The sequence below is a fragment of the Simochromis diagramma genome, unplaced genomic scaffold, assembly GCF_900408965.1.
Source record: "Simochromis diagramma unplaced genomic scaffold, fSimDia1.1 OVJJ01000107.1, whole genome shotgun sequence".
NCBI classification, from domain to species: Eukaryota; Metazoa; Chordata; class Actinopteri; order Cichliformes; family Cichlidae; genus Simochromis; species Simochromis diagramma.
The window spans coordinates 979,750-997,503 of NW_024387209.1; the positions used below are offsets into that span (position 1 = coordinate 979,750).

Genomic DNA, 17,754 nt, shown 5'->3' on the forward strand with positions numbered 1-17,754 from the left:
GTCCAGTCCAAAAAGGCTAGGCAGCGCCTGTACAATCTTTGACAACTGAGGAAGTTCGGGGTCTCTCCAGTGATCCACAGGATTTTCTATGCAGGTACTGTGGAGAGCATCCTCACACAGACGATCACATCCTGGTATGTGAATAGCTGTGTTAAGGACCAAAAAGTTCTTCAGAGAGTGATCAATGCGGCAATGCTCTCCCATCCCTACAAGACATTTACACCAGGAGATGTTGGTCCAGAGCAGTTCAGATATTAAAGGACCCATCCCATCCCAGCAACAAACTGTTCCAACTTCTGCAATCAGGCAAAAGATTCCGTCTGCACCATCCGAGCAAAAACGGGGAGGCTCAAGAGGAGCTTCTACCCTCAGGCCATCAGAGTCCTAAACCAGAACTTAATGTATATAATTCACTACTTACTGTATATAATGTCCTCTTTATGCATAGTTGAAGAGCATTTCAGGAAACATTTCATTTCACTGCGTGTTGTACTCATATAACTATGCATGTGACAAATAAAGAATCTTGAATCTTTTAAGAAACCAGATATTCTTAACTGGCTGATTGTAAGATGGAGTTAATATAAATTCAGCTTAAAGCATAAAAGGTTTAAAAAACAGAGTTGCGATGAATATGGTTCATAAAAAAATATATAACATGTATGGCATAGATTTGGAGTAAGTTTCCAACATCAGTGTAGATCTTGCTGAAGAATGGCTGAGCTGTTAACAGTCCAGAACAAATAAATGAGTGAATTAATAAATAATCGTTTAAAGAGATTACTACGCAAGTCACTAAGACTCGCAGTGTGCTGAGTAAGTAGTGAGGATGTAAAATGGGAAAATGCATAGCACTTCAAAAACCAGAGTTGCAAGTTTATTTGCAAAAAAAAAAAACATGCAATGAACAAAGAATATAAAATCAATAGACACAGGGGAAAAAAGTCAAAGCCTGAGGATAAATTATAAATACACTTGACACATCAATTTAAAACAAAGCCGAGCAGTGCTAGGATCAAAAGCAACATCAAAAATAAAACTGTGGCTCAATAATTAAGCATCAAATAAAACTGTGGAAAAGAAAATTCTGCAGTCGTTCTTAATTAATAATTTAAAATTAAGCAGTTGTGTGTGTGTGTGTGTGTGTGTGTGTGTGTGTGTGTTTTAAATGCAGTTTTAGTCCCCCCCCCCTTTAAACCAGCTTGTTTGACACAGGATGTGATCAGTGGGACGTCAATCTAAGATAAATTAGTGTTGGGTGGAGATCAAGTCTATTTCTTTTGGCATGCTTTATATTTAATAGTCTGAATCTTTGAAATGAAATATATTTTGTTTAAATTCATATTTTTTTATTTTTTCAACAGAAGTTACTGAAATCCAGGAAATAAAGGAAACATAGCTTGTACATCTCAGTCAGCAGTGGAGTACGTCAGGAGGGCCAGACTCAACCTGGTGAGAACATTAAAGGGGCTCACTGCTGTGATTGTGGAGAATCTGTACCAGAGAGGAGTTTTCTCAGAGGAAGAAGTCAGTGATATAAAGACAGATGGTGGCGACTTTGACAAAAGGAGAAGAATTGTGGACTCTGTCATAAAAAAGGGGAAGCAGCTTGCTATGAGTTTCTCAGGATTATTGATATAACAAGAAAGAGATTCACAGAAAGCTCACAGTCTGTTCTGGAAAATACAGAGACAGACTCTTCTTTGAAAGACAAATTTGACCTGAACTACTGGATCAGCTGCTTTTCCTTCAAGGAGGACACCAACATGGATGTAACGTATTTACAAGGTATTTTTAAACAAACTGAAGTCCGTGGCATGTTTTAATGTGATCACACTCATTTAAAATGCAGTGTTGTTCAGTGACACATGAGTTAAATCACTAAATTACTTTTTAATTAATTTCTCCTACACCTCCTTACTTTCAGGCCCCAGCCCGTGCCACAGATACCAGCAAAAGCTGAAATCAGAAACTCAAAAGATTTCAGAAAGATCATGGATCCAAAGTAAAGCAGTCCTGTTCAACAAGGAGACATCTTTGTCGTACACTTCACTTGTGTTAGACACACAAGGACAGGCTTCACCATCCAAAATAAAAAAGTCAAAGATCAAAAAAAGCAGGAAGGTTTGTACTAAAAAACTAAAGGCCTACATACCTGAGGACAAACAGGAAACTTCCCCCAGTGAACTACTGAAAACGTATGAAAGAAAAATCCTTTTGGTAGGAAAACCTGGAATTGGGAAAACAGCTGTGGTCCATCAGATGTTGAAACTATGGTCAGAGAAAGACAACAAGGATCTAGATTACATGTTCTACTTTGATATGAGAGAAACACCCAACATCACAGAGGTCCATAAACTGGAGGATCTTCTCTTCAGTGTGTTCAATGAACCAGATGAAGGCAAAGACAAAGTCTTAGAGGACATAAAGAATAATGCTGACAATGTTACTATCATTTTTGATGGCGTTACAGATATCCCCTCTACTTCTGTGGTGTTTAAGCTCATACAGAAGACTCTTCTACCTGAAGCAAAGATCATCATCACCTGCAGACCAGAGGTGGAGTCAGCAGACTTCCTGTTAGAGTTGGGACTGTCTCAGAGTGGAAGTGAAAGGCTTCAGTGAGCAGGGCATCAGAGAATACTTATCCAAGTATCTGAGTGAGGAACACTTCAACAAAGTTTTGTGTAACTTGGAGTTATTCTCTCTTTGCCACGTCCCCATGTACGCTCTGATGGTGGTTGCCTGCTTTAGTTTTGAGGGCTCAGAGTTCTCTCCACATCCGTGCACAGTTACCAAAATATACCTCAATATCCTCCATTTCTGCATTCAGAGAAATGTTTGCAAGACATCTGAAAATGAAAGCACTAAATGGGATGCAGTACTGTCTTTATCTGAGGCTGCTTTTTGTGCAACAGAAGGAAAAAATGTGAACCTGAAATCACTGCCCAAATTAGAAAGCTGTGCTTATTTAGCTTTTTTGAGCAGGAGTGTATCTCAAGTCAGCTCAACTGCAAAGAAACCCTTGTGTGCCTTTCTCCACTACACTGTTCAAGAGTTTTTTGCAGCACTGTGGGTCTTGAAGGATCCAGAACGGACCAGAAATGTTGTCCAACAGTGTCTGACTGACAACATCAAACACATGAAACACTTAGTCCCCTTTTTGTGTGGACTGTTAAATGATAAAAACACTGATTTGCTAGAAAGTCTGATTCCTTCTCAGCAGCTCAGAGAAACATCTGGCTGGTTCTTCAAACACTTGGTGACCACCTTTGTAGATCGTAGTGACACTGAGGACTGTGAAATAGACTTGCTGTTCTTATGTCAGTGTCTCTATGAGTCTCAGTCTGCTGAAGCCTGTGTTTATCTTCTGGATAAACTGGACTACTGTCTTGATCTGAGTGGGGAGGCTCTCGATCCTCAGCAATGCTATGCTGTGTCCTATATAATCAGCCAGAGTAAGGAGAGGAAAATACAGCTGAACTTGGAAAAGACAAAAGTATCAAAACAAGGAATAAGACCATTACTAGGATGCCTGAGCAAACTCCAAAGGTAAGTAAGAACATATAGTTTACGTGTTTGTTTAATCTAAATATCTGTAGACTTTTTGACATTTTCTGACTTTTAATCAGTGTTGGTCAAGTTACTTGAAAAAAGTAATCAGTAACTAATAACTGATTACTTCCCCCAAAAAGTAATCCCGTTACTTTACTGATTACTTATTTTCAAAAGTAATTAATTACTTAGTTACTTAGTAACTTTTTAAAAACACGATTTACAACCTGAATAGGTGATAAAGCGATAGATCTTTCAGCCCAATTCTACTTTTTCTACATAATCCATCATACAAAATGTAATCAAATGGAAAAGTCTCTTTTTAAAACTTGTTTTATTAGTTTTAATCTTTTAACTTTATGCATCAAGCAAATATTTAATTATATGCAACATTCTCTGACTGGAAGAAATTAGTTTAACATTTAAACCTATTTTCTGCACATTCCAGCACATAAAATATATATATTTTTTTGTTTACACTCACTCTTTCAAATAGATGCAAGTAAAACACAGCAGAAAATAAATAATGTCAAAGACTAGCGGTCCCTGGTGCAGGTGTGCCACAGCAGTCAGTGGAAGAATCCGCGAGTTTCTCTGTGAGTTTCCCATTACGTCGTTGCGCACTCGGTGCTTGCTTGGAAGTTTAGGGGTTTTTTTTCGCTGTAAAAAGAAGTTTTCTTCCCACGCACAACGGACGCTAATGTTTTTGTCACTTTTTATGGAATCAAACTTAAAATAAGGTCAGTACTTCCACGCTTTAAACGCTGCACGGTCATACTCTCTCCCGCACTCGATATATTATCCATTGTTGATCTGCACACAGCTGTTGTCACGAACGTCGCACTTGCTTACGTCACTGTCATGAGACATTCTCGCAAACAAATTACGGTTTTAGTAACGCAGTAACGCAGCGTTCCTACAGGAAAGTAACGGTAATCTAATTACGTTTTTGCAATAGTAATCCCTTACTTTACTCGTTGCTTGAAAAAAGTAATCGGATTACAGTAACGCATTACAAGTAAGTTACAAGTAAGTTACAAGTAACGCGTTACTGCCCATCTCTGCTTTTAATACTAGAAAACATTCTCTGAGGTAGACCAGCTAAAATCAGTCCTTAATTTTATGAATATAAGCTAAAGGTCACATAAAATCTACTTAAATTAACTTGCTGTAAGTCTGAAGGTCTCCATGCTTCTTTTTTTGCCATTGTCATTCTAATGCCTTTATTATTTTCTTCATTTTTGTCAGAACTTCCAAAGTACAAATACTTTGCATCACTCTCCATATAAAAGACATATGTGTATCTGAGATTTTCATTTAAAATCTAAAATGTAATAAATTCACACATTCATGATGCCTTTTTAAAAACTAAACCATTAGCAATCATCATAGTGCTACCACCTTGCTTCACACTTGAGCTGATGTTGACAAAACAAAGTGATGGTCAAACTCTTATCTGGTGACGCTGGATGCCCCAAAGCATAATGTCTCAGTGATGTTCTATTAGATTTAGGTCGAACAAGTCAGGGGCCAGTCAATAGTATCAATTTCTTCATCCTCCAGGATCTACCTGCATGCTTCTGCCACATGAAACTGGACGTTGTCGTACAGAAGGAGGAGCCCAGGACCCAGTGCACCAATGCGGGGTCTGACATTGGGTTCAGGGTTCAGGAGTTTCCTCCTGATACCTTGTGGTAGTCAGGGTGTAGTTGCCTAGCCTGTAGAGGGTTGTGCAGATCATTTCTGACCCACCACCAAACTGGTCATTCTGAACGAAGTTACAAACAGCATAATGTTCTCCACAGCTTCTCCAGACCCCTTCATGTTTGTCATATGTGCTCAGGGTGATACTGCTCCCATCTTTGAAAATAACAGGGCACCAGTAGCAGATGGCAATTGGGTCCTTGGTGCCAGGCAGTGAGGCCCACTAGATGATTTCAGGCCCTGAGGTCTATTTCTGATTGTTTGTTTGGTCAGAGACATTCCCTCCAGGGCCCTGGTGGAGGTTATTTATCTAGGGCACTAGCAGTCTCCATCCTGTTTCTCCTTGCAAAAAGGAGCAGATTCCAGTCCTGCAGATGGGTTAAGGACCTTCTAGGGTCCTGTCCAGCTCTCCTAGGTAACTACCTAACTCTTGGAATCTTCTCTGTGAACTTGGGACTCGCCTGGGAGACACAGAAAACCTTTTGGGAATGGCACATATTGATGTGCAATCCTGGAGAGGCTAGACTATCTGTGCAACCTCTGCAGGTTCCAGGTATCTCCTCATGCTACCCGTAGTGACACTGACCCTATCCAAATGCAGAGTTAGTGAAAAGATTGACAGAAAAGATAAGGAGGAGAAAAAAGTAAGTGAGCTCCACTTGTAAAACTATTCCTCTTTTAAAAGTTGTCTCGTTGTTCCCCAAATAATAAAAATTAAACTAAAACAGTTTTTTATAAGATGGTTGCCTAAGATGAGCATAAGAACTTGGGGGAAACTTTGAAGTGATATCAGGATAATAATATTAAGAATAATTTTCTAACCTCTGTGAAAATATAATTAACTATTGATACATTAAATATGTTAGTGTGCCTAAAAAAAAAAAGAAAAAAAAAAAAAAAAAAAAAAAAAAAAAAAAAAAAGACAGACCAAGGATAATAACACAAGATTGCAGATTTTTAAGTCAGTGGCCAAACTAAGGGTAAGCAAAAATTACAAAGTACAAACTAAAGTTCTGTGCATTAGTCTGTACCCTAGGGGAGTCCAACTTCAGGCCTCAAGGGCCAGTATCCTGCAGGTTTTAGATATCACCCTGGGTCAACACACCTGAATCAAATGATTCATTCATTACCAGGCCTGGAGAACTTAAAGACATGTTGAGGAGGAAATTAGCCATTAAAATCAGCTGTGTTGGATCAAGGACACATGTAAAACTTGCAGGACACCAGCCCTCGAGGCCTGGATTTGGACACCCCTGCCTGTACATGTTAACAGCACACTTATGGTGAATCTGAGTTGTCTATGCAGACTCTTGCAGTTGAGTCTTGGTGTTGAGATGTGGAAACTAGAATGAAAAAAGCAAACATTTTAATTCAGTTTAGGCGATAACAAACATAACATAAACATACCTATTTTGTGGACTCTTATTTTCTTGGCTTTTTTTTGTTTTAAAACAATTTCTTTTAAAACAGTTGTTAACAACCATCAAGAGACTTGATGGTTGTTAACTTCTCATTACTTGTCAATTAATATGAAGCTCTCCAATAAATTTCCAGTTTCCAGTTATCATGGCAGCTTTGGACCATTTGTCTTCTCAGCGAGGTGGAGGTGGATTACATCAGCTTACTTTGCTTTGCTGAGAACCAGCTGCACCTTTCAGTAAACAGTCAGCCACAACTCTATGACCGAGCTGGAAAAGTCCTGCAGAAAAGTGCAGAGAAGGTTAAAGTCTGCCTCCACTGGGATCACAGAAGTTCCGTTGACCAATCTGTCAGCAAGTTTCTCTTACAGTTTTTACCCAACATCCACTCACTCAGGTATACTGCTTATATGCATATTAATCTACTTATGCCCACATCTATATTTCATCTGTCTTTAACTTCGAATGTGTCATTCAGAAATTATTACATTGAATTAAAACTCTGACTTTAAAGATTTTTCTGATCTCTTGATGAATCTCATCAATAGAGCAGCAGAGGGAACAAAACATTGAGCATGATGATGATGGTAGCAGCTCTATAGTGAGCAGCAGATGAAAATTTCAGGCAATAGTCTTCATCACTTTGTGTGTCCACCTGCAGATGTAGAAGATGTGTTAGAGCAGGATGAGTGTTTGTGTAGTAAGAGTGTAAAACAGTGTTCAGCTGCTCTGATGGAAGATGTGTTCATCACTAAATGTTTCCTTCTTATTGTTCCAGTGTTGATACAAAGACATCAGGTGAAGACAGAACAAAGTTCTTTGTGAATCTGTTCTGTGCAGCAGCAGAGAGAGAACAGCAGACAGGAGAGAAGATACTGGAGCTGTTATCATCAGTGTGCACATATCAAACATTCCCTTTTGATGATGCATACATGAATGACGATATGAAGAAATATCAACCAGACTTCCTGTTGGATCTGTGCTCCCATATGAAGGACTATGAGACTAAAACAGGCTTGAGTGTCCTTCCATCATTACAGTCAGTTTTTTCAGCTCCTGCAGTCTGGTCCATAAACCTCTCAGAGAGAAAGACCTCCATCCTCCTGGAAGTGCTGAAACTCCAACCAGAGAAGAAACAAGTGGAGCTGACACAGTACACTCATAAAAAGAGTAAAATTAGGAGTTTCCTGCAGTGTCTGCCTTATATCTCACAGCTCAGGTAAATGAAATGTTCTTCACATGAGTCAAATATCTGTAAGAAAAGATGTGCTGTGAAAAGAAATCCTCCATAAATTGTAAAGTGGTGATTTTGTCTTGTGCTATTTGTTTGTCATCAGCATCATATTTGTGACTTTATCTACATGGATCATATTGTAAATGTATTCAGACTCTGTCATATTTCAGAGGGAAACGTGCTCAGTACACCACTGTGTTTCACTGACTTGTTCAGCTGTGTGTTGCTATGAAGTTTCATATTTTCTATAAATCTCAGATGAAACAGGATCTGAAATAAAGAAGTTTCTCATCAGAAAGTTTGAATTTGATTTAGATTTGATAGGTGAAGAAATGAATAGATTTCATGTTAAATTCAATAAGCTGATATAAGTTGTGTGAATGAAGGTGAGCATGTGACTGAGCTCATGCAGCAGAGAGGAGAGTGTTGGAGTGCACACACGTGTTTGATGGAAACTTGCATGTTTGACCTGCAGCAGAATCATGAAATGATGTGAAGAAGAAGAAGAACGTAGCTCAGTGCTGACAAGTCAGTCCTGTTTAAAGCTGCTCTTAAAACAACAACAACAACGTGACATCAAATGTTTAAAGTCAAAGTTCAAACTGTTTGTGGCTTTTTGAAAATGAGAGCAGCTTCAAAATCAAAGCAGCTGTGAACCATCTCTATGCTGCAGTGATACAGCCAGAAACCTGAATCCATCATCGCCATGGAAACAACATGAAAGCAAACTCAATGAGTCCTTCAGTGAGTAACTCAGTAAATGAACGAGTTACATGAAGCTGCACTTTATCTCCTGACTTTGTTGAACTTTACTGAGCATGATGATGATGATGGTAGCAGCTCTATAGTGAGTGTGTGGTTGTATTTCTGCACCTTAGATCTAATCATCACTAAATGTTTCCTTCTTATCGTTCCAGTGTTGATGCTTGGTGGTCACACAAAGAAAAAATCAGGTTCTTTGAGAATCTGTTCTGTGCAGCAGCAGAGAGAGAACAGCAGACAGGAGAGAAGATACTGGAGCTATTATCATCAGTGTGCACATATCAAACATTCCCTTTTGATGATGCATACATGAATGACGATATGAAGAAATATCAATCAGACTTCCTGCTGGATCTGTACTCCCATTTGAAGGACTGTAAGACTAAAACAGGCTTGAGTGTCCTTCCATCATTACAGTCAGTTCTCCAGTCAGCTCCTACAGTCTGGTCCATAAACCTCTCAGAGAGAAAGACCTCCAGCCTCCTGGAAGTGCTGAAACTCCAACCAGAGAAGAAACAAGTGGAGCTGACACAGTACACTCATAAAAAGAGTAAAATTAGGAGCTTCCTGCAGTGTCTGCCTTATATCTCACAGCTCAGGTAAATGAAATCTTCTTCACATGAGTCAAATATCTGTAAGAAAAGATGTGCTGTAAAAGAAGTGATGGAAATATTTGAAGGTCCATAAATTGTAAAGTGTTGATTTTGTCTTGTGCTATTTGTTTGTCATCAGCATCATATTTGTGACTTTATCTACATGGATCATATTGTAAATGTATTCAGACTCTGTCATATTTCAGAGGGAAACGTGCTCAGTACACCACTGTGTTTCACTGACTTGTTCAGCTGTGTGTTGCTATGAAGTTTCATATTTTCTATAAATCTCAGATGAAACAGGATCTAAAGTAAAGAAGTTTCTCATCAGAAAGTTTGAATTTGATTTAGATTTGATAGGTGAAGAAATGAATAGATTTCATGTTAAATTCAATAAGCTGATATAAGTTGTGTGAATGAAGGTGAGCATGTGACTGAGCTCATGCAGCAGAGAGGAGAGTGTTGGAGTGCACACACGTGTTTGATGGAAACTTGCATGTTTGACCTGCAGCAGAATCATGAAATGATGTGAAGAAGAAGAAGAACATAGCTCAGTGCTGACAAGTCAGTCCTGTTTAAAGCTGCTCTTAAAACAACAACAACAACGTGACATCAAATGTTTAAAGTCAAAGTTCAAACTGTTTGTGGCTTTTTGAAAATCGAGAGCAGCTTCAAAATCAAAGCAGCTGTGAACCATCTCTATGCTGCAGTGATGCAGTCAGAAACATCCTTTACACCTGAATCCATCATCGCCATGGAAACAACATGAAAGCAAACTCAATGAGTCCTTCAGTGAGTAACTCAGTAAATGAACGAGTTACATGAAGCTGCACTTTATCTCCAGACTTTGTTGAACTTTACTGAGCATGATGATGATGATGGTAGCAGCTCTATAGTGAGCAGCAGATGAAGATTTCAGACAGCGGAGAGTCTTCATCACTTTGTGTGTCCACCTGCAGATGTAGCAGATGTGTTAGAGCAGGATGAGTGTTTGTGTTGTAAGAGTGTAAAACAGTGTTCAGCTGCTCTGATGGGAGATGTGTTTAACATGGAGCTTCATTATGTGCAGGAAGGAAAGATGGAGTCCATCAGTAGTGTGTGTTTGTTTTTATCCAGCTCACATCAAATCATCACTAAATGTTTCCTTCTTATTGTTCCAGTGTTGATTTTGAGGATCCAGATGAAGAAGTCAGGTTCTTTGTGAATCTGTTCTGTGCAGCAGCAGAAAGAGAACAGCAGACAGGAGAGAAGATACTGGAGCTGTTATCATCAGTGTGCCGATTTGATACATTCCCTTTTGTTGGCTATGATGATGATGATTTGGAGGAATATCGGTGTGATCTCCTCCTGGATCTGTGCTCTGATGTGAAGGATTATGAGACTAAAACAGGCTTGAGTGTCCTTCCATCATTACAGTCAGTTTTCCAGTCAGCTCCTGCAGTCTGGTCCATAAAGCTCTCAAAGAGAAAGACCTCCATCCTCCTGGAAGTGCTGAAACTCCAACCAGAGAAGAAACAAGTGGAGCTGACAGACTGCTCACATGAAGAGAGTGAAGTGAGGAGTTTCCTGCAGTGTCTGCCTTATATCTCACAGCTCAGGTAAATGAAATGTTCTTCACACGAGTCTAATATCTGTAAGAAAAGATGTGCTGTGACAAGAAGTGATGGAAATATTTGAATGTCCATAAATGGTAAAGTGTTGATTTTGTCTTGTGCTATTTGTTTGTCATCAGCATCATATTTGTGACTTTATCTACATGGATCATATTGTAAATGTATTCAGACTCTGTCATATTTCAGAGGGAAACGTGCTCAGTACACCACTGTGTTTCACTGACTTGTTCAGCTGTGTGTTGCTATGAAGTTTCATATTTTCTATAAATCTCAGATGAATTTTAATGCTGAAACAGGACAACAGTTTATCAAATAAACAAGGTTAGATTTGATTTAGATTTGATAAGTGTAGAATGAATTTATTTAGATGTTAAATTCAAGAAAGTGATGTAAAGAAGAAAGTGAAGAGAGGAGTTTACTAAAGTTTCTGCCTTAATTGTCTGAGCTCAGGTGAAAAAGGTGGTGCATAGGTAATTTTGTTTACACTTTCTGTTACAGCTCGGTAATAATGGGGTAATCGTAGGGTAATAAGGCAGACAGAAGAACATTATGATGTGGTAATTATTATACATTTACTAAATTAATGACCACTTGATATTTAAGTAATATCATAATAGCAACAATGGTTATAGTTGAGCAATATTATGTTGAAATTTATGTAATTGAATGATAGGAGCCAAAAAACTGTGGGTAATAATCTGGAAATGTAGCTGTGTAATAAAGTGGTAATAGTAGTTTAACAAGGCAGAAACAAGAGTCCCTATATATAATAATAAGAAGAAGACTGCCAAGTACTCCAAGTAATTGATTCATGTGGTTATGGTTTGTAATGCTGACAAAAATCCACCTGATGGCACTCTGGATGTAAATGGTTGGTTTGTTTTCTGCTCTAACAACCAGAAAGTCAGAAACCAAAAGAAAAATTTTAGTTGCAAAGTTTTGGATTAAACTTTGGTTCCTAGCAATAGTAATAATAGTAATAATTTTGACATATGATAGTGTTAGAGGACTTAGTGAACAGAAGTATTTAACTTGACAGAAAAAAAAAGAACTTAAATGTTTAAAATTTCTTCAGAAAGTTCTCAACCAAATGGTTAAGTTTTCACTTTATTTTGCTAATTCAAACATTAACGTAAATGTTATTAAAATTAATTATTTGCCATAGAATCAATCTACTGGACCCATTTCCTTATCCATTGCTGTTAATAAATCACATTAAGTGTTAGCACAGCAAGAATATGCTGAAAGAATTTCCTCAATAAATTCCTTAATAAATACTCATTTATTTATAAATTTTTAACTTTCTGAGTTAACGTTAGTAAATATTTAAAATTAAAAAGTAAACATGGAAATCATAATTATCACTTATGATAATAAAATAATAATAATAATTCCATTTTAATTAAATGGCACTAGCTTGTAAATGAATATTGGAAATTGTCAAAATTATAATTAAATATTTCACAATTACTAGACGGACACTAAACAAGTCTATGGCTCAAGACCATGTGCTCCTGTGACTGATTCATGAGCAATGTTCCCTCTAAGCTGCGCATGTGCGCAATCGTGCACCACTGGCACGGTCTCCGCGCACAGAAAATCTGCATTGCGAACAAAAAAAAATCTAATCTCAATTGAAATCAAAGTAAATACGTTTACAATTCATTCTGTCTTGCTGTGTGAGTCAGTAAGTGACTGGTGACTGGCTGCTCCAGCCAATAATGCGATTCACATTCGTATATACGCAGCTAATCAACGTCGTTGACAGGCTATGACAGCGTCCTTATGTGCCGACACCAGTGTTTTAGCTAGCAAAGCAGCGTGGCTGATGTGGAGTTAAACCACGTTAGTGACAACGTGTACAACTACTGGAGATGTGAGCAGGACAGATGGAACAATTGACGGAAAAAGTGTGGACTTTATACCAGTTTTTAAATTGTGTTGATAGGCCACGTAAACCAGAGTTATGATAAAAATATATGCAATGTTTGGGTTTTCTTCCTGAATACTATCTTTGTTTATATTTACTGAAGAAACGGTAAAAACACGTTTTATAAGGAAAGCGCTCAAAAGCGCTCTCCGCCTGTGAGCAAAAACAAATCCAAAAAAAACTCCCACCCTTTCCTGTTGGTGGAAAAATGTACCATGTCCACCAGTAAAAAATAATATGGCAACATGGCATTTAGTTGTTTAGGAAGGGGGGAAGTTTTAGGAGTGACGGCGGTTTTGAGATGTGAGAGATTTGCAACATTTAGCGCAAATCTTGTGTAGTTAGTGTGTAGTGTAGTCAATAGTTTCGTTGTGTGTGTCAGAACAATGAGGCTACTGCTGAATGTTACAGGAGTGATACATCTCCTGTTGTCAGGCCTGCAGGTATCAGGCTGTTGTTCTCCTTTATCTCATAGTGGACAGAAATTATTTTGATGCAGAACAGCTGATTGTTCTGTAAATAGTTTGAAATGTTTATTTTTTTTTAAAAAAAAGCCTTGGCTGCATTTTTAGGTAAACAGCTGCAGAAAACGTTGTTGTTTGCAAAACTCAGTTACTTTTTGAAGAAGTAACTATATAATTAATTGCCCAACATTGGTCATTATATCCTGTATTTTGCAGACAGAGAGTTACAGGACTATCTCCCAGACCACAGACTCATACTCATAATACAAATCAGAGCTTTATAAAAGAAAAGAAAGTTGTGTTTTCAAAATTAGAGTTAGTTATTTTTACTTCCAATAGTGTTAACATACTACACAGGTCATGAACAAGATTTTTTTTTTAATTTTCATTGTAAGTGGGCTAAAACAGTTGATTAAAAGTAGTCTAACATAAATGTAAATGCTGTAATTTGATTATTTAAATAAACCATGTTACTTGCATGGATTCGATGCTGGCGTGACCACAGTGCACATGTCTAATGTTGCTTACAGTGGTCCAAGGGACCACTGAGGGAATTTGTGTGTTTGCTCAGACATTGTTCATGAGCGGTGTCTTCTGATACCATCCACATACAAGCACAGTGTTCCTGAGTTCGTGGCCTCATAGAAAAGCAAAAGGGCTGGAGCTCTCCGCCTGTAGTTCAGTTTCAGTTTATATTGCCAACAAACAAGATAAGTGGGGCTTTAAATTGTTCTGTCGAGCAAGTTAATTTGGTATCATCCACGACTTGCTGCTATATCAAGGGGAATCCATGATCTTTAATGTTACCTTCAGTGAAGAGGAACAGATGCTCCCTCCCTCCCTGATTTCTTTTGTGACAACTTCTTCACAAGTTTCAGCTTGGTCCAGATCTTGCACTAGCATTTAATCAGAGGGACAAATATGAGTATTTTTGTTCTGAATCACTTTTTAAATGCAATATTTTGTTATTCAATACAAAATTTTCCTTTGAAGGAATGAAAACCAGCAAAGTTCAGTCACATACTACTAGAAATAAACTATATCCAGTGACTTGAATGACATTTTATACATAAACCATTAAGAGACATCTCAACCATTTGGTAGAGATCAATATTTTAAAAACTATAGAGTCTACTGAAAAAAGTATAAGTGATTGTGGTTATTCCTCACCCAAGTCAATGAGAAATGCAAACATAAACTTTTCCATTTCTTTTTTCTTGGTGGGGTGGTTAAAAGGATAAGTAAGTAAGTAAAATTTATTTATATAGCACATTTCACAGATAAAAATCACAAAGTGCTTCACAATAAGATCAGACATACAAGATGCTATCCATGTTCTTCCACTTGTCCATTTCAGGGTTGTGGGGGTTTCAACACCACCGACCTGTTGCGCCTTCATCACTGATTGACCTCTAGACATCCAAAGATCCAGCCTCCTGCAGCAAGTAGCACCAAGCTGCCTGCTTGCATACTGAAAAATTACGGGCTGTCATATTGAAAAAATGCCTATTATTAGAAATAAACCACTACAAAATGTATTGGGGATGGATAGTTATATTAGTATACCATATAGTATATATAGTATACCATACCTCCAACCCCCTCACCTAATCTGTTGAAAACTGGACTGCAGATTTTTTTTGGGAGAATATACATGAAAAAAAAAAAAATCCCCTCTCGCTCCTGCAGAGCAATCTTTATCCTTCAAGCTCAGGTCGTCTACCAAAGGTCTGAGAGCTCCTGTGCTCCTGCGCAGTATCTTTGCTGTTCCTAGGACTGCCCTCTTCGGATGTTAATCCTGGGATCTGCTGGAGCCACTCGCTCAGTTTCGGGGTTAATGACTGTGTGCTCCAATTACCACTGGGACCACCGTTAGCTTCACCCTCACTATGGCTGCATGGTCATTCTCGACCATCTTAGGGGTTGTCTCCCATTTTGACCTCGTGACTTCCACTCCATACTCAGCACAGATGTTTATATAGATAGATGGATAGATGGATGGATGGTTATGGCAGAATTTTGATATGATATTACTGGAAATTAAGTGGTTATTACTTTTGTAATTGCACGGCAATAATCTAGAAATTACCAAATTATTACATTAAACGTTCTGTTTTCAATATCATATTAGTACATAATATGGTTTTTAACAATGTAGCTCATCCTGTATTTTCTCATTTCATCTCCACTGTGTTCCAGCTGTGATCCAGACTTCTTCCAGAGTGTGTGTACATCCATGTCTGTAAGATCCAGAGAGGAGGCCCAGCAGCTGGAGTCTCTGCTGCAGCTCCTGGGGTTCCAGCTGCTGTTAACAGGAGAGTTACACAGGAAAAGCTGCTGGTCTGTGGGGAGAGTTCTCAGACTGTGTGGCTCTAAAGTGGATCTCATCCTCACACCCAGCAAGATGTCTGCCAGAGGAGCTGCTCTCCTCTTTAGACACACAACACAACTACACAGTCTGAGGCAGGAAGTGAAATCATGACTCTCTTGTTCTTATAACACCATTTATCTGCTGTCCACTTTGAATCTTTGGTTCTTGGTGGTTCATCATTTCTGCTCTTTTGTCTCTTTGATCTTCAGGCTTTCCATCGACATGTCCTTGCTCCTGTTTCAGTGGGTAAGAAGAGGCAGAATGGTCTGTCCACTGGCTGTGGAAGAGCTTTCTCTTGTGCCTAAGAAAGCTCGACCATCACAGAGAGTGATGTTGAGGGCTGTCAGTAGTTTGGCTTCCCTGCTGAGATACTGGACAGTCGGACGGTTAGACCTGACTGAGACCTGCATCCCTGCTCAGGGTCTGATTACACTGTTGCTCCATGATGGTCCTCTAACAGTCAAGTAAATGTCTTTCCTGAACATCACAGGCCAAATAAAATGTACATTTTTACTTTAAAGCTTATTTTATATTTATGATCTCTGCAGACTGAGTGAAGAGAGCTTCCAGCAGCTTCTGTGTCTCCTCCATGAAATCCAGGACAAGGACTTGACGTTGTCCTTCTTGAGTAAGGTTGGTGGAGACCTGACCTCCTGCTGTCTGAACTGGGAGCTTCTTCACTATCTGCTGCAGCAGGCATCAGCTCAGACCATCACTGTGAACCTGAGGAAGAACCTCTTCTTACAGGAGGAAACCACACGTCTGCTTCCCTTTCTGGACAGGATTGTGTTTAAAAGGTGCTGAATGTAGTTTGATCTTTTACCAAACACAGTTTCTGCTGTTTAATCAGGAGGATTTGAAATGCTGTCTCATCTTTAATCAGAAGTTTATGGATCCTTTAAACAAAGTGTCCTTAGAAATAAACTGTTTGTTTTTAGGCCCAGTCCCAGCTTTGTGATGAGCTCCATCAGAGAGCTCTACAGAGCTCATGACAGTCACGCTGTGCCCAGTTTACTGAGGTCACTTGGTCATGTGATCAACCTGAGCTGCAGAGAGCTGGACTCAGTGGACTGTGCTGCTCTGATCTTCATCCTCAAACACGGAGACGGAGTCAAACTGAACCTCCTGTGGACCTCCATACCAGCAGAGGGAGTAGAGTCCATCCTCTTCATGCTGGACAACGTTTCTCATCTCAGGTGAGATATTGGTGGTAAACTTCATGTAATATGAACACATAGGTTAATCTTCCTACAAAAGGTCAACCTTGTGGCTTTGTACTAATTAACGAGACCTGCTGATCAGATTGTCCAACAGTAAACTGAAAGAGAAATAAACAAGCCCAATTAGACCCATTAAAATCATCTACAACACACTCTTTAACATTCGGTACTTCTGCATTTGTTTTTTCCTTGCAGTGTTGACAGGAATCAGCTGCTGAGGTTCATCCACTGCTGTGCTGCCTGTGACGTCCAGCAGGAGGCAGCGTCAGGCCTGCTGAGGACTCTGCAGCACAGCTTGGATCTGTCCTGCTCCTCCTGTGTGGAGCTACCAGAGGAGGATCAGCCTGAGCCTCTGAGTCTGACCGCTGATGACTGCAGGGCCGTCTCCACCATCCTGACACACAGCAGCCGGGACACACAGCTCGACCTGCGAGACTGTGAGGTGGAGGACAGCGTGCTGGACCTGTTGTTTCCTGTCCTCCACAGGGTCCGCCTCAGGTGGGAAAGACCACAGAAGAGTCTAAACCAGTGAGAAGCTCGTTCATACTGGTGTTGATGCATCCTGACAGTTTCTCTTTGCTCTGTTTGTCCTGTTTAGAGTCAGTAAAACTGTCCTCCTCCAGCTGGTGTCTCTGGTTCCTGTGAACAGTGAGAGGGACACAGTGAGGCGGGCGGTGTCCCTGTGTAGAGCCCTGGGTGGAGAGCTGGATCTCAGTCACAGCACGCTGGATCAGAGGGTCTGTGGGTCTTTGGTCCAGATGCTGGACTCGTGTGAAGGGCTGACAGAACTGGACCTCAGTCACTGTCAGCTCACTGACCAGCTGCTGCTCCCTCTCATCACACATCTGCACAAAGTCCAAGTCCTGGAGTGAGTGTCACACACTGATCCT

General features: G+C 39.5%; 1 protein-coding gene across 5 annotated transcripts in view; it reads left to right on the forward strand.

The window, feature by feature from the left end:
* Window positions 1-17,754, forward strand: part of LOC120746271 — a 38,299-nt gene that overhangs the window by 6,710 nt on the left and 13,835 nt on the right. For 4 of the 5 annotated variants that reach the window (XM_040051671.1, XM_040051672.1, XM_040051674.1 and 1 more), the window contains 11 exons: window positions 1-94; window positions 1,365-1,788; window positions 1,928-3,552; window positions 6,814-7,074; window positions 7,456-7,896; window positions 15,473-15,736; window positions 15,854-16,108; window positions 16,193-16,441; window positions 16,583-16,840; window positions 17,060-17,362; window positions 17,463-17,732. In XM_040051671.1, coding sequence (XP_039907605.1) covers window positions 2,723-3,552; window positions 6,814-7,074; window positions 7,456-7,896; window positions 15,473-15,736; window positions 15,854-16,108; window positions 16,193-16,441; window positions 16,583-16,840; window positions 17,060-17,362; window positions 17,463-17,732 — 3,131 coding nt within the window. In that variant the 5' untranslated portion in view covers window positions 1-94; window positions 1,365-1,788; window positions 1,928-2,722. The remainder of the gene's footprint in view (window positions 95-1,364; window positions 1,789-1,927; window positions 3,553-6,813; window positions 7,075-7,455; window positions 7,897-15,472; window positions 15,737-15,853; window positions 16,109-16,192; window positions 16,442-16,582; window positions 16,841-17,059; window positions 17,363-17,462; window positions 17,733-17,754) is intronic. The other variant, XM_040051673.1, reaches the window with a different exon arrangement.